Below are 19,672 nucleotides of genomic sequence, written 5' to 3' on the forward strand. Positions count from 1 at the left end.
TCATCATCAGTACAAAGGGTAAATTATAAGTGTGACAAATCCAAATCATTTGGTTACAAGATGAGCCTGTCGTGTGTAAGAACTCCATATCTCAAAAATCTCTCTTTTTTTTTTTTTTTTTTTGAGAGGCACAGATGGTGTTTTTCACTACTATCATAAACCACCATCAGTTCTGGGGACTGCTAAACATATCTTTATTGTTGAGACATGTGGAATGAATTTCAAACAGTTAATCATAGTCAGTGCAATGACAGTCAATGGCCAAACACTTCATGTATCATCTAAGAGCCTTCGGAAAGTACACTTAACTGCAGTCCAACCTTGTTGCATATTTCAGGTTTGTTTTTCCACTAAAATCAAGTGTTGTTTTATTTATAAGACCTTTTGGTTTGCATGTCTTCTGGCTAGAAGGGTAGTTGTTGTTTAAATGAAAGAATGCTTCTAGTTCCTTTGGTTTTCCTCGGCACACTTTGCAGTATGCCGATATAATGAGATGCCCAAACAGAATGCATTTACTTGTAAAAATGTGTGTAGTTTGTTTATGCAGCGTGTTTGTATTCACATGCATTAAGACCAGATTTTGTTGGAGGATTAGCATGTATTCATTATACATACAGTATACTTTGTATACACTTATATTTACAACTGTGTGCTTTATAGATGACTATATAAATGTCTTGGTGTACTCTGCCATATCTAAATTGCTTATTGAACTTATATTTTTTTAATATATCATTTTATCACATTTCCTGAGGTGCACTTATAATGTTAGTAGGATTTTTTTATTTTTGGAGTGTTACAAGCTCTTGGTGCATAAAGAAGATCTGTAAAGTTGCAAAGACTAAAGTCTCAAATCCAAAGAGATATTCTTTATAAAAGTTAAGAGTCAACCACACCCTCCTAAAACGGCTCATTCTAACACACCCCCACATGTCTACGTCACGATGTGGGAAGATTTGCATAATGCCGCCCAAATGTTCACGCAAAGAAAGAAGGCGTAACTTTTATTCTCGCTGTTGCCGCTGCTGCCATGTTGTGGAGTGTGTTTCGTTGTAAAAGCATTATAAAAGTTTTGATCTGTGTAGAGTAGGCTTGTTGTTTGTTGTTTCTCCGATCACAAATGCAGACATTGTTTTATGTTTACGCAGCACGATACGCAATGCGTAAAAAGACAGTATAAGTCATTATAATCAGTAATTATGTCCCAACTGGATGCAACAAATGCCTTGTTTGTAATGGGTTTTATTGGTTTTGTCTCGTGTAGTGATGTCCGGATCACGATCGAATCGTTCTATTTCACCAAATCGAACTGAATCGTTTGAAACGGTTCACGACTCAAGTACGCACTAATCCAAAAATGAATTCAGTTATTAAGGTTTATAAACGTGCCTGACACTTCCTCTGATGCTAAATAAATCAATATCCCGAGTTATTCAGTTACTCCTAACAGTACATTGACTGAATTGACTGACGGGATGTGCACGAGCAGAGCAGCTGGACTGAGTCTTGTCCTGCTGGGAGAAGGCATCACATTATGTTAAGGGGAAAAATTTTTTGACAAAATTATAAAATTTGAGCAGGGGAAGTTTCTGAGATTTGGTTGATTTGACATGGAATGACCCGGTACTCCTTGAGAGAAGCAGTCAATCAGGAAGTTGAAAGCAGTGTGTACAGTAAGTGTATTTATTTCTTGTCTCATTAGTTTTTAGCTCAGTTGTCGTTGCTAGGAAATGTTTTTTTGTTTACTTGGTCTCATGCTGTATCGTGCACCTTGTCAGTTTTGTGCGCTTGCTTGGCCGTTTGTTGTGTTAAACAGTAAAGCGTATTGAATTCAGTTACAGTTTGTCAGACAGTTATAAAAAGGTTAGTATACCGTGGCAGCTGTACTGTTGCTTACAGTAAATGTTGTGGCATTGCTTTCAGATCCATATCTTACAGTAAAAGTCAAGCAAAGCTTACACTGAATTGTGACTGATTTACCAAAGAATCTGCAGTGAAATGTACCAAACAAACAAATGATGCTTTACTGAGACATTCACATTGAAAATAAATAATCAGTTTCAGTGCTCGTTAGGGCTGGGTATCGAGTTCGATACTTTTTAGGCACCGACCGAATTGCCTCGATACTATCGAGTATCGAAAAACGTCTCGTCGTTCGGTACCAAATTTCGATACCTAAGGGGTTAATCTCACCAACGTCAGTAAAGCGCAGATCGATCAGTGTTTGACATCCGCGAGAGCGATGCGAAAACGTACGGAGCAGTCTGCTCGTGTCTTACTATAGCCTAAATGCACCGATAGGTCTGCACAGTCGGTCCGCGGCTGTGACACTCAGAGATGTGGCTCACACGTGAGTATTTAGTGGGAATGCATCCCAGCCCCCGTAGCTGTAAGGCTACATTTACACTGGCGCGCTTTTGTTTTAAAATGAAAACGATCCTCGTCTGTGACCATTCATGCACACTGTAGCATCATGCTACATAAGACCAGGGTTTAAATTGGGCCGGGCCGTCTGGGGCTAAGCCCCGGCACATAGACTCCAGGGCTTGATATTAACTCTTCATTAACGCTAGACAAGTAACATGATTAAAACATCAGTAAACAAAAATAACTATGTAAACACCAAAACGCAATATTATTCAGATTTTATTACATTTAGAGTAAGTGGCGAATAGTGGATATCTAATGTATCTATTGACAGTATAAGGTTGCGATGCTTGAGGTGAGGCTCATGCAGCCTCTCCAGGAGAAATCAAAACGCGCAACACTAAGAAACTCGGCATCCTGAGGTAAAAATTGAAAATGGAAAGTTTTTATATTTAAAATACAGTTAATTAGGCAACATCACACAACGTTTTCACCATTACGACTGTTTAATAGGTCTATAAACAGTTCAATAAGCAAATACAATAATATTAGGTCACTTACATTTTAGGCAGAAACAGCGCATCTCACAGCAACCAGACGATTTCATTGCTGATTGATTCTGTGTTTTGAACAAATCGGTTGAGACAAAGTTTCATTAGCCCATGCATAAACATCTGATGAATCTGCCGTTCTGCACAGATTTTTGTTTGTTACATTTTGTTCCTTTGTGCAGTGACTTTGAGTCTGTATAAACATCAATAAGCTGAAAAATAAAACCAAAGTTTTTTTTTTAGATAATGTAATCTTGTTCAAATAGATTTCATAAAATTGGTATCGAAAAAAGTATCATTCAGGAACCAGTATCGAAGTCAAGGTATCGGTATCGATATCGAACATTTTTGAACGAAACGCATCCCTAGTGCTGGTATTGAATCAAATCTTATGGGGGGTCCCCACCAATATATATATATATATATATTTACTTAATTAATTACTTATTTATTTTTGGGAGGTGGTTGTTTATTTGACTGTGACAAAAGCCGCAGACCCGAATAGGGCAACATAGAAGTTACATTAGAGCTAAATAATTACAGTATTGTCTTTTAGCAATGCTTTACTCAAAATAATCTTGTTTAATTTGTTTAATCCTGTTTAATTTATTTCATTATTTTCCCCCTATTTACAAGTGAAAATGTCGCAATTCCAGCTTTACCGTTTGCTCCAAGTAGAGGAATCCGTGTAACCCTTTGCAGTTCTTTGTTCAATTCGCACCATCAAAATGAACCAAATGAAAAGTTGGCTTCAAACTTTCATTTTCAATTTCTTTGGAGCAATTTACAAACGGATAATTGTCTCTCATTTTAATTTTCAATTTTACGAGTTTGGGTTGTTGCACCCGAATCTGATTTTTGAACTAACATAAAAAATTACTCATTATTCTGATTTTCCACTTCTCTGTTTTGCGCTCCCGGTTGGACTGTACCAGTGGGGGGGAGCGGGGGTGGGGATGTGGATGTAAGCGCTGTATGGCTGTATCAGGCTGAGAGTGAACCAACTCCGGGGTAAGGCTAAAAGCAGCCAAATGTATTAAACATCATAAACCCGTCTTTTTAGACAATAACAAGACATGGGTGTCATGTAGGCTACATTTTTTTTAAATTGGACTGAATTTGTATTTAACGTAATTGCAATTTAATAAAAATTTTATAAATTGATAAGTAGCCTATATAATGTTTCCTTTCCATGGTTATTCAAACAGCGAATAAGTTATATAGAAAGTGACATTATCACTAACATTGATCTATCGCGAGTTTAAGCACTCTAAAAAAAAAAACTATTGTTATAATCACTGAAGCTGTATAGCCTACACTGTGGAATGAATCACTTACATTGTACATACATCTGCGCTTTATGGCGTTATTATACTGACAAATGTCGTGAGCGCATTATTGTAGCGCAAAAGCACATTAATACAATGCAAATACAAAAGGATTTCCCTTGCTCTAGCACAAAACTGGATTATGAGAGAATTCGCAAGAGTCCGGTATTCAGTCAGCGAAAGCGCGCGCACTCAACTCTGAACTCTCTGAACTCCTCTGATTGGCCATTGCATTCCTAAGCTCAACAGAATTGTGTGTGATTGGTTAAAATGCGCAACACGGTAAAAACGAGAAATGAAAATGAAATATGGTGCAACATGAGCAAATTGACATGCAAGCAGCAAGTTTAGTTTTACTTTTCTTTTTGTTTTCATTTTGAAAAACTTATCTTTGCTGTTTACCTCACGTTATGCTATGGAGGCTTTTTATTATTTATTTATTTATTTATTTTTTATCATTTTTTATTTGATTCCTCATGTTTGCTAAGCGTTCTGTAATTTATTGGTCATTATGTAATACAGCATGTGGTGTATGCCATGCCTCATCTTATTCGTTTTTGTTAATAAACGTTTTGTAGGCTTGTTTGTCATTGTATCTTACTGTTTTATTGTTGTTGTGCTTTTTAAATTTAAAAATAACAATGAATCCATGTTTTGTTTTAGTCTTAAAAAGTTAAAGGTGTATAGATGTATGCAAAACAGACAATTATCTTTTATTGCAAAATGTGACAAGGTCGCGAAATCGAAAGTGAAAGCATCCGAGGCCCGGTGTAATGTGGATTTGTACTACCCTGTAAGATTTTTCTATCTCCTATTAAACAGTGGGCAGTACAATTCAACAACGAAAAATGCTGCCTGTAAAATTATGGTTTATTAACGTCTACACCTACCTAAACCCACCCTTGTAATGCAAATACAGTAATTATGTTATATTCCCAGTTGTGGCTGGAAGGGATACAGCTACACTCTAAAAAATTCATCCAACTTAAATCCAACCCAGTGCTGGGTAAAATAGGGGACAAACCCAGCAATTGGGTTGTTTTGACCCAGTTGGGTTACTACCCAGAAGGTTGGGTTAAACATTTAACTGTAAGGATAATATGTTTTTGCAAACTTTCCCTTGCAAAACAAGTACTGTGGCAATACCATGGTTCAGTTCACATTTACATTTTACTCCTGGCATACTATGACCTAACCATAACACATCTCCAGAAAACTACGGTTTTACCATCCCTGCTTAAATAAATAAACTAGCCTGAGGTACAGTAGCCACCAAGTGATCAGCTCACCTTAGCAAACCAACTTAGGCTGGTTTTGGCTAGTTACACTCCAAAAAATGCTGGGTTGAATACAACCCAGTGCTGGGTAAAATAGGGACAAACCCAGCAATTGTGTTGTTTTGACCCAGTTGGGTTACTACCCAGAAGGTTGGGTTAAACATTTAACCCAACCGCTGGGTCAAAACAACCCAATTGCTGGGTTTGTCCCTATTTTTGGGTTGTATTTAACCCAGCATTCTTTAGAGTGTATAGGAAACCAACAATAAATATTTTTTTCTACATATAAGATTGTGTTTTATTAAAGTCTGCACCTACCCCAACCCTAAACCTACCCTTACAGTAATGCAGATACATTAAATATTGTTGTTTAGCGTGAGAAAAAGGACGCAATATTGATGTGCGCATGCACAGTAAACCCTGGTAGGACAATCTGACAGGTAGGATAAAATGTCAGGACACCTGTTTATAACATAGCAAAAGAGGAAAAAGAACGGGTTGAATGTTAACCACTTTCGTTTTCATATACTATGATAAAAGTTCATCAGCATGCACTGATTAATCCAATGTTGTAGGAAAAAAAAAAACAGTGCTCGTGCGACCAACTGAGAAAGTTAGTCGCAAAAGAGCGACCAGTGGGAATAATGAGTCTGGAGCCCTGAATTGCCCAGCTCCCCCTGTCAATGATCTAGCACCCCCTCAGCACCTGCGTTCAAAATTCTCAGGTGCCGCCCCTGCCCAACCTGTATCCCGAAGCTCTCAACATTCCAATCATCATCTTTCTACCGTACACAGGGCCGCAAAAAGTAACTGCTGATCGAACGACTGCATCCACACCATCTCACCCTAGCCATGCGTAATCAAAACAATGAATGTTCCTCGATGCACAGAATTTAGAAATGGAGGAAATACTGGAGCCTCTGCCGAGTCCATATTGCTGCTGTAGGACCTCTTGAACGTGTTTGCATGTGCATCCCAGCTCCTCTACTAACCTGCGGATTACACTTTCGTAATCATCAAGCACAATCCACTCACACATCTTCCAGAAAATCTGTGGTTGTTAACGTGCAGTCACACAGTTAATGGAGGTTTGATGATAAATTATTGCATGGTCAGACGTGCCAATGCATAGGCATAGGGCCTATACATACAGTGCTCTGGGTAAATACATCCACATCCCCACCCCCGCTCCCCCTACTGGTACGGTCCAACTAGGAGTGCCAAACAGAGAAGAGGAAAATCAGAATAATGAGTAATTTTTTATGTTAGTTCAAAAATCAGATTCGGGTGCAACAACCCAAACTCGTAAAATTGAAAATTAAAACGAGAGACAATTATCCATTTGTAAATTGCTCCAAAGAAATTGAAAATGAAAGTTTGAAGCCAACTTTTCATTTGGTTCATTTTGATGGTGCGAATTGAACAAAGAACTGCAAAGGGTTACACGGACCATCATTCGATCATTCGTTTTTTGATTTAATATTGAAAGTAGAAAAATTAGAAAACAGATCCTTTTTCTTTTTTTGTTTTTTTCCAAAAAATGAAAAACAAGAATTCAGCTTAAATTTTTGTTTTTCGTTCATGGGTAGAAAAATGAATAAACAGCTTGAATATTCGATTTCTACACGTGGGTGGGAATTAAATGCCCCTTTCTGTTGATTGGTCAGCCGAAGATCAAACCTTGCCTTCATCAGTTCTTCCGCAGCATTATCACAATATTCAAGCTGTTTATTCATTTTTCCACCCATGAACGAAAAACGAAATTTAAGCTGAATTCTCGTTTTTCGTTTTTCGGAAAAATAGAAAAAAAGAAATAGGAGCCGTTTTCTAATTTTTCTACTTTCAATATTAAATCAAAAAACGAATGATCGAATGATACACGGATTTAGAGGTTTATTAGTCTCCGTTTTTCGCTAAAGTTAGCTTTAGCGGAGTGGCGCCAAGCAAGCAGTAATGTCATGTGCTTAGCAGTCTTTAGATAGGGCTGTTTATATTTTAAAGAGATATGACAAAAACATACTATAGTCACATGAATTATTATAAATAATTAATTCACAAAATGTTCTGTATCCTAACTGTGTGAATCACGTAATCATGTTTGTCATTGTTATCTTTAGTAAAATAAAAATATCTGGGGGACCCCCTAAGTCTATTTTTTATTTCTTATGGGCAGTCCCATATGCCTTATGGGAGGTCCCAGATCCCCCCCAGCCACGCCTCAATTCGAGCACTGGTCACTTTCCTAGCATTAGGATCTTTAGAAGGTAACGTTGTTTTCAGTCTTTTCTCCTCCTCATCTCCGTTAACATGAGACGATCTAGAGGCTTTTTGTGTTTTATTGCACTATTGCGTCATACTAATACAAAATCCAAAGCAGCTAGGCAGTTTTTAATTGTACAGTGACCTCTTACATGTCAAACGATCAAGGAAAAAATTTATTTCTAAATTCATGAGCCCTTAAATTCACTTGCTTATAGAGGGGAGAGTTATTAACCATTTAAATCCTTCTGGATACTTTTTTTGGGCTGTTGTAGCATCACCAAGCTTATTTGCAGGTGATAGCTTTATTTTCTTCCATGTCTTTGTGGCATGAGGGAACCACAAAAAGTTGTTTCCAAGCCTAATTCCATTTATTCAGATGTACTTGGTCAGTACAGTCTTTTGTCATCACTGATTGTGCAAACATGTTTTGTGTCCTCCTCATAGTTCCTCATAGTACTTTTTACTCTTTCTGTCATTGTTTGCTGAATGAACCTTCTGTACATTTTAGACATCATCTCATCCTTATGAGCAAAAACAGAACCAGACAGCTGTACTGGTTACCCCTGGCCTTTTCAGAATCAGAATCAGAATCGAGGAGCTCCAGTGCTGATCGTACGGGTGCTGGATGTGTATTTTCCCAGCCTCACTAGCTGCTGCCTGTCTGTCAGGAAGCTGTTGATCCACTGACAGATGGAGATGGGCACGGAGAGCTGAGTTAGTTTGGGCAGGAGGAGGTTTGGGATGATGGTGTTAAAGGCCGAGCTGAAGTCCACGAACAGGATTCTCTTTTCTCTTTCAACCCATTCTCATATCCTTTTCTTTTGCTTCAGCTATATCCATGAAGCCACAAAAATGTTTAATGGATGTACACACACACACACAAATGTTTTTCCTCTTTTCCTTTTTTGCACTTTTCTCTTGTGGGATAGCCAATTTCCTTTGGTGGTTTGTTCAAATCTGGTGGTCTTGAACTTTAACTTTTCACAGCTCCTTTACCCCTTTGTGCCTTTTGTGCAATGACTTCCAGACCACCGTTACCGTCACTAGAAAGAACAGGGCCAAGGAACTGTCTGACTTAATGTGTTTTCATGTGCATGCTGAAACCTCTGGCGTGACTTAATGAATTAAGACATAACGTTTTTTTTTTTGAGAGTGGTAGTTAAACACAAATATTCACACATGCAATTACTTAACACACAAGTTTATTAATCACCATCTAATTTTATCAGCAATAAATTTGATTACTTTTTTAATTTAGATGCAAACTGATATTTTATACTAAAAATACAATGTTTCTTATTCTTTTCCACACTATAATGTCCTTCATCAGTCCCTCTTTTCTATAATTTTAATTGGTGTTGTTTTATATTAAAAATAGCATACATTTCTGATAATTATTTTATAATAACAGTTATTATTGCTATTATTTTAAAATTATATTTTTCAAATTTATTATATTTTATATACTTTTAAAGTATTATTGTTGTTGTTGTAAACATTTGTAGTAAACATTCTGCCATTATAGTGAGTAACGGTTTCTGGGGACACTGAAGGTCCAATGATAAGCAGTGCTCTGCTTTCTACACACAAATTCTGCTCTTTTTTTTTGGTGGAATGAGACACACTCCCCTGCAAACAAAGACACTCACACAGGCTAATGTTTTGTAATGGTTACTACAATATCAAGAGCTATGAGGCTTGTTTATGTGGTCTGTGTGACACATCCGGAATTACTATTATTGGCGCTTGATTTGGGTCTGACTCACTTGAGTTGTCTTAGGTCTTTGACACAAAATATTCATCAATCCTGCCTAGGTCTATTTTTTTCTCTGTTATTTAGATATACTTTTAAACTGTTCTCTAATTCAGCTGCTTAGAGTGACCTCTGGCATTGTAGTCTGATTTCCATTTTACCTTGCTCTTCTCTGTCTCCAAAATTGTTACTTTCTAGCTAACATCATGACATCATGATTCCATCCTTGTCAGCCTTTTCAACCACCTGCCTTCATTTTGGCATGTAACTTTTGGTTGGTCAAGTGGGAATACAGAGCACTGGATTTCTGAAAGCATGACTAGTCCCGCAATAGTACACATTTTCTCAGCATCACTTTCACAAACACTACTTTGACATAGCTTAAGCTGTAGTGCCCTCAAGCAAATTAGCAGTTTTGCAAAATAACATCAACTTTCAAGTCAAGTCACCTTTATTTATATTGCGCTTTTAACAATACAGATTGTGTCAAAGCAACTTCACAGTATTAAATAGGAAAATAGTGTGTAGTAATGCAAAAGGACAATATAGTAAACACTATTGGATGTCATCATCCAGTTCTGTTCAGTACAAATAGTATCTGTGCAGTCAAGTTGACGATATATCGCTGGAAATTAAGTGTCCCCAACAACGGCGGCAAGGAACCAAAACTCCATCTGTGACAGAAATGGAGAAAAAAAACCTTGGGAGAAACCAGGCTCAGTCGGGGGGCCAGTTCCCCTCTGGCCAGACGAAACCAGCAGTTTAAAGGGATCATATGATGCGATTTCAATTTAGCCTTTCTCTTTGGAGTGTTACAAGCTCTTGGTGCATAAATAAGATCTGTAAAGTTGCAAAGCTAAAGTCTCAAATCCAAAGAGATATTCTTTATAAAATTTAAGAGTCAACCACACCCTCCTAAAACGGCTCATTCTAACACGCCCCCACGTGTCTACATCACGATGTGGGAAGATTTGCATAACGCCGCCCAAATGTTCACGCAAAGAGAGAAGGCGTTAACTTTTATTCTCGCTGTTGCCGCCGCTGCCATGTTGTGGAGTCGCTGTGTGTTTCGTTGAGAAAGCGAAACTACTTTGTTTGGCCTTCCAAAAGAGGACACAACTAGAAATCAGTGGTTAAGTTGTATTTACAACACTGTTCCAGAACAGTTCAACCCAAATATTCAGATGTGTGCTGCGCATTTTATGGAGGATGGATGAGGACTGTTTCCTGAACCAGTAGCCAAATGCGTCTGTGGCACAAAGGCTGTTTCTATAAAGTTGGGCAGTTCCAACTTTGCAAGGACAGTCTGGCGCTTCTGACATATAGCCTGTAAGTAAGTTAATTTTATTTAAATAATTTGCCAGTGATGATTCAAACGCGAGTTCACCAAATCGAACTGAATCGTTTGAAATGGTTCACGTCTCCAGTACGCACTAATTAACAAATTACTTAAGTTATTCGGTTTATAAATGTGCCTGACACTCCCTCTGATGCGAAATAAACCAATATCCCAAGCTATTCAGTTACTCCTAACAGTACATTGACTGAACTGCTAAAAGAGAACCGATGATGGGATGTGCACGAGCAGAGCAGCTGGACTGAGTCTCGTCCTGCTGGGAGACGGCATCACAGTATGTAAGGGGCGTAATATTTCCGTCACATGCTTAAGGCATTCGGCCAATCACAACGCACTGGATAGCTGGCCAATCAGAGCACACCTCGCTTTTTTAGAACGATGAGCTTTGTAAATATCGACGTGTTTCAGAAAGGCAGGGCATAGAAGAGAAACAATAATGCACATTATATGGAAAATAATGTTTTTTGAATCTTAAACCGCATAAACACATTGCATTACACCAAATACACAACATAATGTTCTTTTTAGCAACGTCATTTGACCCCTTTAATTCCAGGCTGCAGCAAAGTCGGATTGTGCAGAGGAGTCATCTGGTTCCAGTGGTCTTGTCCCAATTGCCATCTAGGTGACGTGGTCTTTGCTGGGGATCTGTCTCTGGGGCACATCTAGTTGACATCATCTCCACTGACATTCAGGGCTGTAGGGGTTGTCTTTAAGTGCTGCTCCACCATCTGGACTGGTTCCTGGTTCCGGTTGACCTAATTAATGCATCTTAAAGGGATAGTTCACCCAAAAATGAAAATTCTGTCATTAATTACTCACCCTCGGTAAGACCTTCGTTCATCTTCGGAACACAAATTAAGATATTTTTGATGAAATGTGAGAGCTCTCAGACCCTGCATAGACAGCAACGCAACTGTAATGTTCCCAGGTCCAGAGATGTAGTAAGGACATCGGTAAAACAGTCCATGTGACATCAGTGGCTCAACTTCAGTATTGCGAAGCTGCGAGAATACTTTTTGAGCGCAAAGAAAACAAAAATAACAATTTATTCAACAATTCTTCTCCCCCGAGTTACGTCTTCCGCCATTTTAGAGTATCACAACACATATGCACACTTTCCCCTAAGCATAAAACACGCTGATTACGCAGATTACGTTCATGCACACGCTTTCTTCTCCGAATGTAAACAACACTGATTACGTTGATTACGCTCTTGGGTACTCTCCAAAATGGAGGAAGACGTAACTCATTTGGGGTGAACTAACCCTTTAACAATCCTTTAATGGATTTCAATAATATAAATGTGTTAGTGTGTTATGTGTAAACCAGGTTAAAGAGATGGGTCTTTAATCTAGATTTAAACTGACAGACTGTGTCTGCCTCCCGAACAAAGTTAGGTAGATTGTTCCAGAGTTTGGCCACTAAATCGTAAAAGGATCTGCCACCCGCAGTTGATTTTGCTGTTATCAAATGGCCAGAGTTTTGAGAATGCAGCGGGCATGAAGGACTGTAATGCAATAAGAACTCACTCAAGTACTGAGGAGCTAAACCATGCAGGGCTTTATAAGTAATTAGCAAGATTTTGAAATCTATACAATGTTTAATATGGAGACAGTGCAGTGTTTACAGAACCGGGCTAATATGGTCATACTTCCTGGTACCAGTAAGAACTCTAGCTGCTGCATTTTGGACCAGCTGGAGTTTGTTTATTAAGTGCGCAGAGCAACTACCCAATAAAGCATTACAATAATCCAACCTTGAGGTCATGAACGCATGAATTAACGTTTCTGCATTTGACATTGAAAGCATAGGTCGTAATTTAGATATATTTTTAAGATAGAATAATGCGGTTTTACAAATTTGGCTTTTGTATGGGGGTAGAATCGTTGCATAATTCCAAATAAATACATTATGATCCACAAATAAATGTAAAGAGATTAACAAAAATAAAATGTATTGATAAATAAATAGAATGAGATCCACAAATAAATCTTAGAGTTTCACAAACAAGAATTAAATTCACACACAAAATAAAATGAGATTTGCAAATAAAAAACATATTCACAGATATATTTTTATGTCACAAACACAACTTTGCCTGGCATTCATTTGTGAATCGCGTCCTGTGCATTTGTAGATCGCTGCATGCATTTGTGGATAGCTCCCTGTGCATTTGTAAATCGTTGCGCTTATTTGTGGATTTTGAGACATTTCAAGCGTCAAGAGGCAAACCAATCCACAAATGGATGGACTCCACCTCCTTCTACTTAAGCCAATCAGATACCGGTCACGTGGCGCTGACCAATTGTAGCGTGTTCTCGCTCCAACCAATCCCGTTTTGCCTTACAATCAGTGTGGGACCAGGCACCAAACACGCTATTCTGGCTAATTAACCGCTTCAAAATGGATGATCAGGACAGTTTAAGACAGGTAAGTGGTGTTAAATTAACAACAACGAGCAAAAATTTAACATGGTTGTTGCTATGCTCATATTTATGGTGATGGCGAGGGGACCTGTTCGGTTCACTTAATTTTGTCATGGCCACGTCATATTAACTCGTGGGAACGTCATATGTCGTGGCCACGAGATTATTTTGTATTGAGAGGACATACTGGACCCATCTCTCCTCAACGACTTCCACCAGGCTCATCCAGACCGCCCTGCTCCCAGGAGCCGCGGTCGTCCTCGCCGTCAATCTCGGGCGTGGGGGGGGGTAATGTCACGGAAACACCTGCCTCACCAGCCGAATCAGCCTCCTACACCCGCTCACAATCACCTGATTACTGATCACGGACACCTGCACCCACTTACCACACCACTCAAATACTCACTCACCTCATTCACTCATCGACTGGTCTCAAGGTTGCAAGCTATTCTGTCCTGGTTCCTCGTCTTCCAGTCTGCCTGTTCCCCTCGGAATCCTCAGTTCTCGGCCGAAGGATCGGAGTGCCGACCCAGATAAGACTGTGTTTTGCTTCCCTTACTGCCTATGTTGAACTCTTTTTGGTTGGAAGCCTCTCTTAAGTTCCTGTGATTAAACTCTCTGCTTAACGTTATCCTGCCTGTCTGCCTCTTTGTCCTGGTTGTGACACATAGCATCTCGTGGCCACGATATAAGGATTACCTCGACAAAAGGATCTCGTGGCCAAGACATAATATGACGTTCCCACGAGTTAATATGTAACTGTCCTGATCGTCCATTTTGAAGCGGTTAATTAGCCAGAATAGCATGTTTGGTGCCTGGTCCCACACTGATTGTAAGGCAAAACGTGATTGTTTGGAGCGAGAACACGCTACGATTGGTCGGCGCTACGTGACCGGTATCTGATTGGCTTAAGTAGAAGGGGGGTGGAGTCCATCCATTTGTGGATTGGTTTGCCTCTTGACGCTTGAAATGTCTCAAAATCCACAAATAAGCGCAACGATTTACAAATGCACAGGGAGCTATCCACAAATGCATGCAGCGATCTACAAATGCACAGGAGGTGTGTAATTCACAAATTAATGCCAGGCAAAGTTGTGTTTGTGACATAAAAATATATCTATGAATTTTTTATTTGCAAATCTCATTTTATTTTTTGTGTGAATTTAATTCTTGTTTGTGAAACTCTAAGATTTATTTGTGGATCTCATTCTATTTATTTATCAATACATTTTATTTTTGTTAATCTCTTTACATTTATTTGTGGATCATAATGTATTTATTTGGAATTATGCAACGATTCTACCCCCATACTTTTGAAGGGAAGATCGCTATCAAATAGCACACCTACGTTATTACGTAACTGATGATAAAAAACTGACAGAGCAACCATCGTGTGTTAAACAGTGTTCTAGGTCATTACTTGCAGAGGTTTTAGGCCCTATTATTAACACCTCTGTTTTTTTTCCAGAATTTAGCAGTAAGAAATTACTAGTCATCCAGTTTTTTTTTATTAACTATGCATTCCGTTAGTTTTGCAGAGCGGATTATCATCAGCAAGTCTCTTTTAAAGAGATAGAACTTCAGGGCTGAACTGTAATTTCAGAGCACAAGACATTAATAATTCATAATTGTTGGTAATAATTCAGAAATAAATGTAACAACATATGGCTGTCTAAAATCCTGCTAATTAAGCCAATAATTTATCTCTCTTTGTGCTTTTATTTATTTTCATTTTTTCCCCATTTATTTTATTATATTTAAAGAAAAAATATGGTTGACCACTTTTGTTCATGAACCTCTTTTTCCAATCTGCTTTCCAAATATCATCTGTGCTGTCATAATAACCTTCCCATTAATTCACAAACTCTCCTTCAAAACCACACACTTACAACCAGAATCAGATGCTGTGGCTTATATCCTGTGTGTAAAGCATAATCTTCTGTACATGTGACTTGTGTGTGTTTGTATACTTTGTTTTCCTGCAGACTTTTCTGTGCAAGCACATATGGAATTCCAAACCAGAAATAACACCAAAACTCAATACAAGGCCAAGTGTTTAAAGTATGCTTTAATCTAAAAATATATTTACATTGTTGATATATAATATACAAAATGTAACGTCTGGTATGCAGGGTATCTTTTCTACACAAGATCCCTGAGTTCTCTATACACTTTCTATAAGTGGTCAGTATAATAACTGATAAATATGCCCACATAGAATAAATTTTTCCTGGTTAATGCACTGATTTTGTGGATTCTGTGGACTATTATTAGCTAAAACTGAGTAATGGCACTATTGTTTGTTAGCAGAGAGTATTAGCAATCAAAATACGAAATAAACAAACACACAAGTGTTGTTAACGATATATTCTGTGAAGTTTTCCATGGAATTCTGCGGGCTCAGATTCCATGCAAGTCTTCTGATAAACAGCATACTTTGATCTTTAAACATATAACAAAAGATGTTTAAGTGGAATGTTTCTGGTTAATGCATTAATCTTAAGGCCAAAGTATACTTAGATTTTTACATATGTGCAGTATGCGTACAGTGTGTGTGGTGTAAATTGCATCAGCAGCATAGTACATGCATACTGTATGTTCAGCCAGATTTTTCTAACCACACATACTCTGAATGCTTAGCTCATACATGCACCTTAATGTTTTTTTCATAGTTGGCAACACTGGCCCAGCCTTTCGTTTTACAGTTGAAAAATAATGGAGACGGCAGTAACAATAATAATATATGCCATTATTGATGAGAACTTTTGAGAGTAGGGATGGGCATTTCAAGCAAAAATAATATTCGAAGATCGCTGTGAATTCTTAAATTATTATTCGGAAATCGCACCCCTTCCCCGCATGCACACACGCACGTATAGGCTACACAGCCATAAACAGAGAGAGAGGGAGAGAGAACATTCATGCTTTCAATCTGTATAATAAACAGTTTAATTAATTAGAAGATAGGCTATCTTAACTCAAGCCATATAATGATGGTAGCATGCTGAAAAATGTAATATAATAAACATAACTGAATGACTGCACTTATTAACATAACAGTCCGTCGATTAGCATAAATCAACCGCTCATAAGGCTAGGTCATTTCCATTAAAAAATGGAGCCCCTAAAGGGAATAAATACGAGATGGGAGGAAAAAATATATTTCAATACTTTCTCTCGCAAACATGGGAACTTTTTAAAACAATAATCGCACAACCTATTTGATATTCGATAATTAAATTAACTAATCGAATATTTGAAAATCGTGACCCATCCCTATTTGAGAGGGGTTAAAAGAAACCTGCAACTCTAGTTTAAATGACTGGAAATAGTGCGGACACTGAACACAAATTAAACTAGTGAATTTGTGTTTAGTGCAAGTATTCATGTAAGTTAACAAAAGAAAAGAAAAAGAAACGTGTTCAACTTTATACGCATACACTAGCGATCACATCAAAACTGAATTATACTTCGAACTTAATGAACTCTGTACACGACTGTTATTGTCAAAGTTACTTAAAAACTTTAATTTTTAAAATTTAAAATTTAAAATTAAATTTTTTTAATGTCCTGGAATATAGTTGGCAGTCCTCATTGTTGAAGTTATTGCGGTGTCATATGGTGAACGTACTCGTGTCTTCATTGTCCGACGAAGAGTGAGTGTGAGTTTGTGTGCCTGACTTAAGGGAGATCTCGACAGTGGGCTGTTCATTGCCATGGCGGTACCCTCTTCCTGTCTGCCCGCAGCGCTTGACAAGCTTCAGAATGTGCATTTTGAAGGATGAGCCAATAAAGACATAGAGCACAGGATTCAGGCAGCAATGCGTGAGGGCCAGACTTTCAGTGATTTGATTGGCCCGGTCAAGGTTTTTGCTCACCTCACATTCTGTCACTAAAATGTAGATCACATCCAGGGCTCTGACTAATTTTACCACATTATAGGGGAGCTGGGTCAACAGAAACACACCTACTACTGCTATCAAAACCCGAAATGCCCGCCATCTCCTTCCACCACGTACGCCCGCTGTTGCGGCTTGACCCAACACAATTCCAACCCTGCAATAACAGAACATCATCACCAGGAAAGGCAGAAGAAAGCTCAGAGACACTTCCAGAATTTCCAGAGTTGCTTTAGCTGCCCGCGCCATGCTGTGTGGGTAAACTGCCCGGCAGGCATTACGCCCAATCGAGTGCTGCTTCTTCACCGTGTAGAACACCATATCTGGCAATCCGAGGACAATGGCAAGTCCCCAAACCATGAGGCACATGATTATCCTCTGCCTGCGGGCGTTGCTCCTGGCTGGGGCGTTGGCGGTGGTGGAGCCTCTGGCTAGCGCACGATAGCGGTCTATGCTAATGCAGGCCAGCAGCAGCATGCTACAGCTGAAGTTAGTGGTGTAGAGAGCTGAAGTGATCTTGCAGGCGGCTGTGCCAATCTCCCAGCCATTCACTGCATCCGCAGCCCAGAAGGGCAGTGTGAGGAGCAGGAGGAGGTCTGCGAACGCCAGGTTGAGGATGAAAACGTCCGTCAGCGTCCGTAAGCGTTTGTGGGAAAGGTAAATTAAGATGACCAGCGAGTTTCCTGCCAGGCCCAGGATCAATGCTAGGGTGTAGACGACTGGCAAAAAGACCCCAGCAAAAGACCGGACCTCTTGTTTGTCGCAGACTGTGTGGAAGTCAAAATCCTTGTCATCATAGTCACTGTGGTTGGAACTATTGTCATGGTCATGATAATGATAGTCATGTTCGTAATCCAAAAGGACACTCATCATGATCTAAAGAGAGAAAGAAATGTAAACATTAATGATGCTAGATTTCATTGGGGTTTTTTTACGCTCAGAAAAAAAAGCAAAAATTGTACACTGAAAAAAAAATGATGTAAAAAAAAAATCACTCAGATATTGCTAGTAAATTTTTACAAATAATTGCAAAAAAAAAGTTTCCTGCCAGGCCCAGGATCAATGCTAGGGTGTAGACGACTGGCAAAAAGACCCCAGCAAAAGACCGGACCTCTTGTTTGTCGCAGACTGTGTGGAAGTCAAAATCCTTGTCATCATAGTCACTGTGGTTGGAACTATTGTCATGGTCATGATAATGATAGTCATGTTCGTAATCCAAAAGGACACTCATCATGATCTAAAGAGAGAAAGAAATGTAAACATTAATGATGCTAGATTTCATTGGGGTTTTTTTACGCTCAGAAAAAAAAGCAAAAATTGTACACTGAAAAAAAAATGATGTAAAAAAAAAATCACTCAGATATTGCAAAAAAACCCACATTGAATTAAACATGACATTTTGAAGTAAAAAGACTGAAATAGTATTCTCTTGTAAAATGTAAAAACTTATTTTTCATGTATTTTTCACCAGCTAAAATGATTCAGTTTAACCTTAATAAATTGTGGAATTCTTTATCTTTGGTTTGATGGTAGTAATTTATGTTAATTATTCTGGACATTATTCGGATCAGCCACAATATTGCTGGTCATTCCAAATCTATTTCTATTTAGTGGTAAAACCGCTGATCTACTCTAAGGTAATATGCATCTTGAGATTAGGTAAAGTTGTCCCTTTAAAGTTATTGCCGCATCCCCTTGTACCTCCTAAAGGTACAGTTTTTGCAAATTTTTTTCTTGTGTAAAATGTAAAAAAGAAAAAAAAGAGGATCATTAACTAACTTTGCTTTGCAATTGGACATGTGCTGCCTTCAAGCCATGTCAGAATAATCGGATTTTACGAGATTGGTGTGCATGAACAGCACTACGATGTTGAGCAATTTTCTCCTAGCCCCCTACTTTCTGAGACAGTGTCATTTTGGTTTGGCAGAAGCAATTGTATGGTAACAAAGTTGTGAAAATTGGCACACAAATAGAGGGCAGTCTGAACATTAAACGCATCAATTTTAGAGTCTGTAACTCAATCACTGTAGTGCCGACAACTATCCAAATTTGCACTTGTGTATGTTAATAACTTTTGTTTGAACCGTAAGGGCTAGAAACCAGTGTTTCCTTGGTTCCTTGGTATTTGTTTAAGAAAGTTTTAATTATGAATTTTGATGGTTCAGTTTAGTTTGTATGCTGTTGATGATGACTAACTATAGCTGCTTATTTAGCTGGTCTACTGACTTGTGTGACAAAAAATGTCTTCTAAAGAATCTCTTACACACAGAATGTGCCTTTCATTTTGTTGTGTTAGAGCTAAAAAAATTGCTCACATCCATTTGTTTCCAACAAGAATGGCTTTAAACATCCTTTACAGTTACAAAAACTCTGAAATAGAAGTAGGATCTTTCCTACTTCATGTTTGTTTTAGACTCTGAGAGGGCAAAATGGTTTTTACATCGTGTGT

General features: G+C 38.4%; 2 protein-coding genes across 2 annotated transcripts in view; one reads left to right on the forward strand and one right to left on the reverse strand.

Annotated features, from left to right (window-relative positions):
- The window catches only part of acad11 (acyl-CoA dehydrogenase family, member 11), a 123,979-nt gene that overhangs the window by 39,344 nt on the left and 64,963 nt on the right, over nt 1-19,672 (forward strand). The gene's annotated exons all lie outside the window — the stretch shown is intronic.
- Nucleotides 14,641-18,100, reverse strand: LOC107554725 (atypical chemokine receptor 4-like). The gene has a single exon (XM_016237323.1). The coding sequence runs from the start codon at nt 18,094-18,096 to the stop codon at nt 16,939-16,941; it is 1,158 nt and encodes a 385-aa protein (XP_016092809.1). The 5' UTR covers nt 18,097-18,100; the 3' UTR covers nt 14,641-16,938.

Source organism: Sinocyclocheilus grahami, unplaced genomic scaffold, assembly GCF_001515645.1.
Source record: "Sinocyclocheilus grahami isolate Dianchi unplaced genomic scaffold, SAMN03320097.WGS_v1.1 scaffold511.1, whole genome shotgun sequence".
NCBI lineage: Eukaryota > Metazoa > Chordata > Actinopteri > Cypriniformes > Cyprinidae > Sinocyclocheilus > Sinocyclocheilus grahami.

What these genes read in the sequence shown, in the direction of transcription:
- LOC107554725 (XM_016237323.1), bottom strand. Translation starts at nt 18,096, where the DNA reads ATGATGAGTGTCCTTTTGGATTACGAACATGACTATCATTATCATGAC.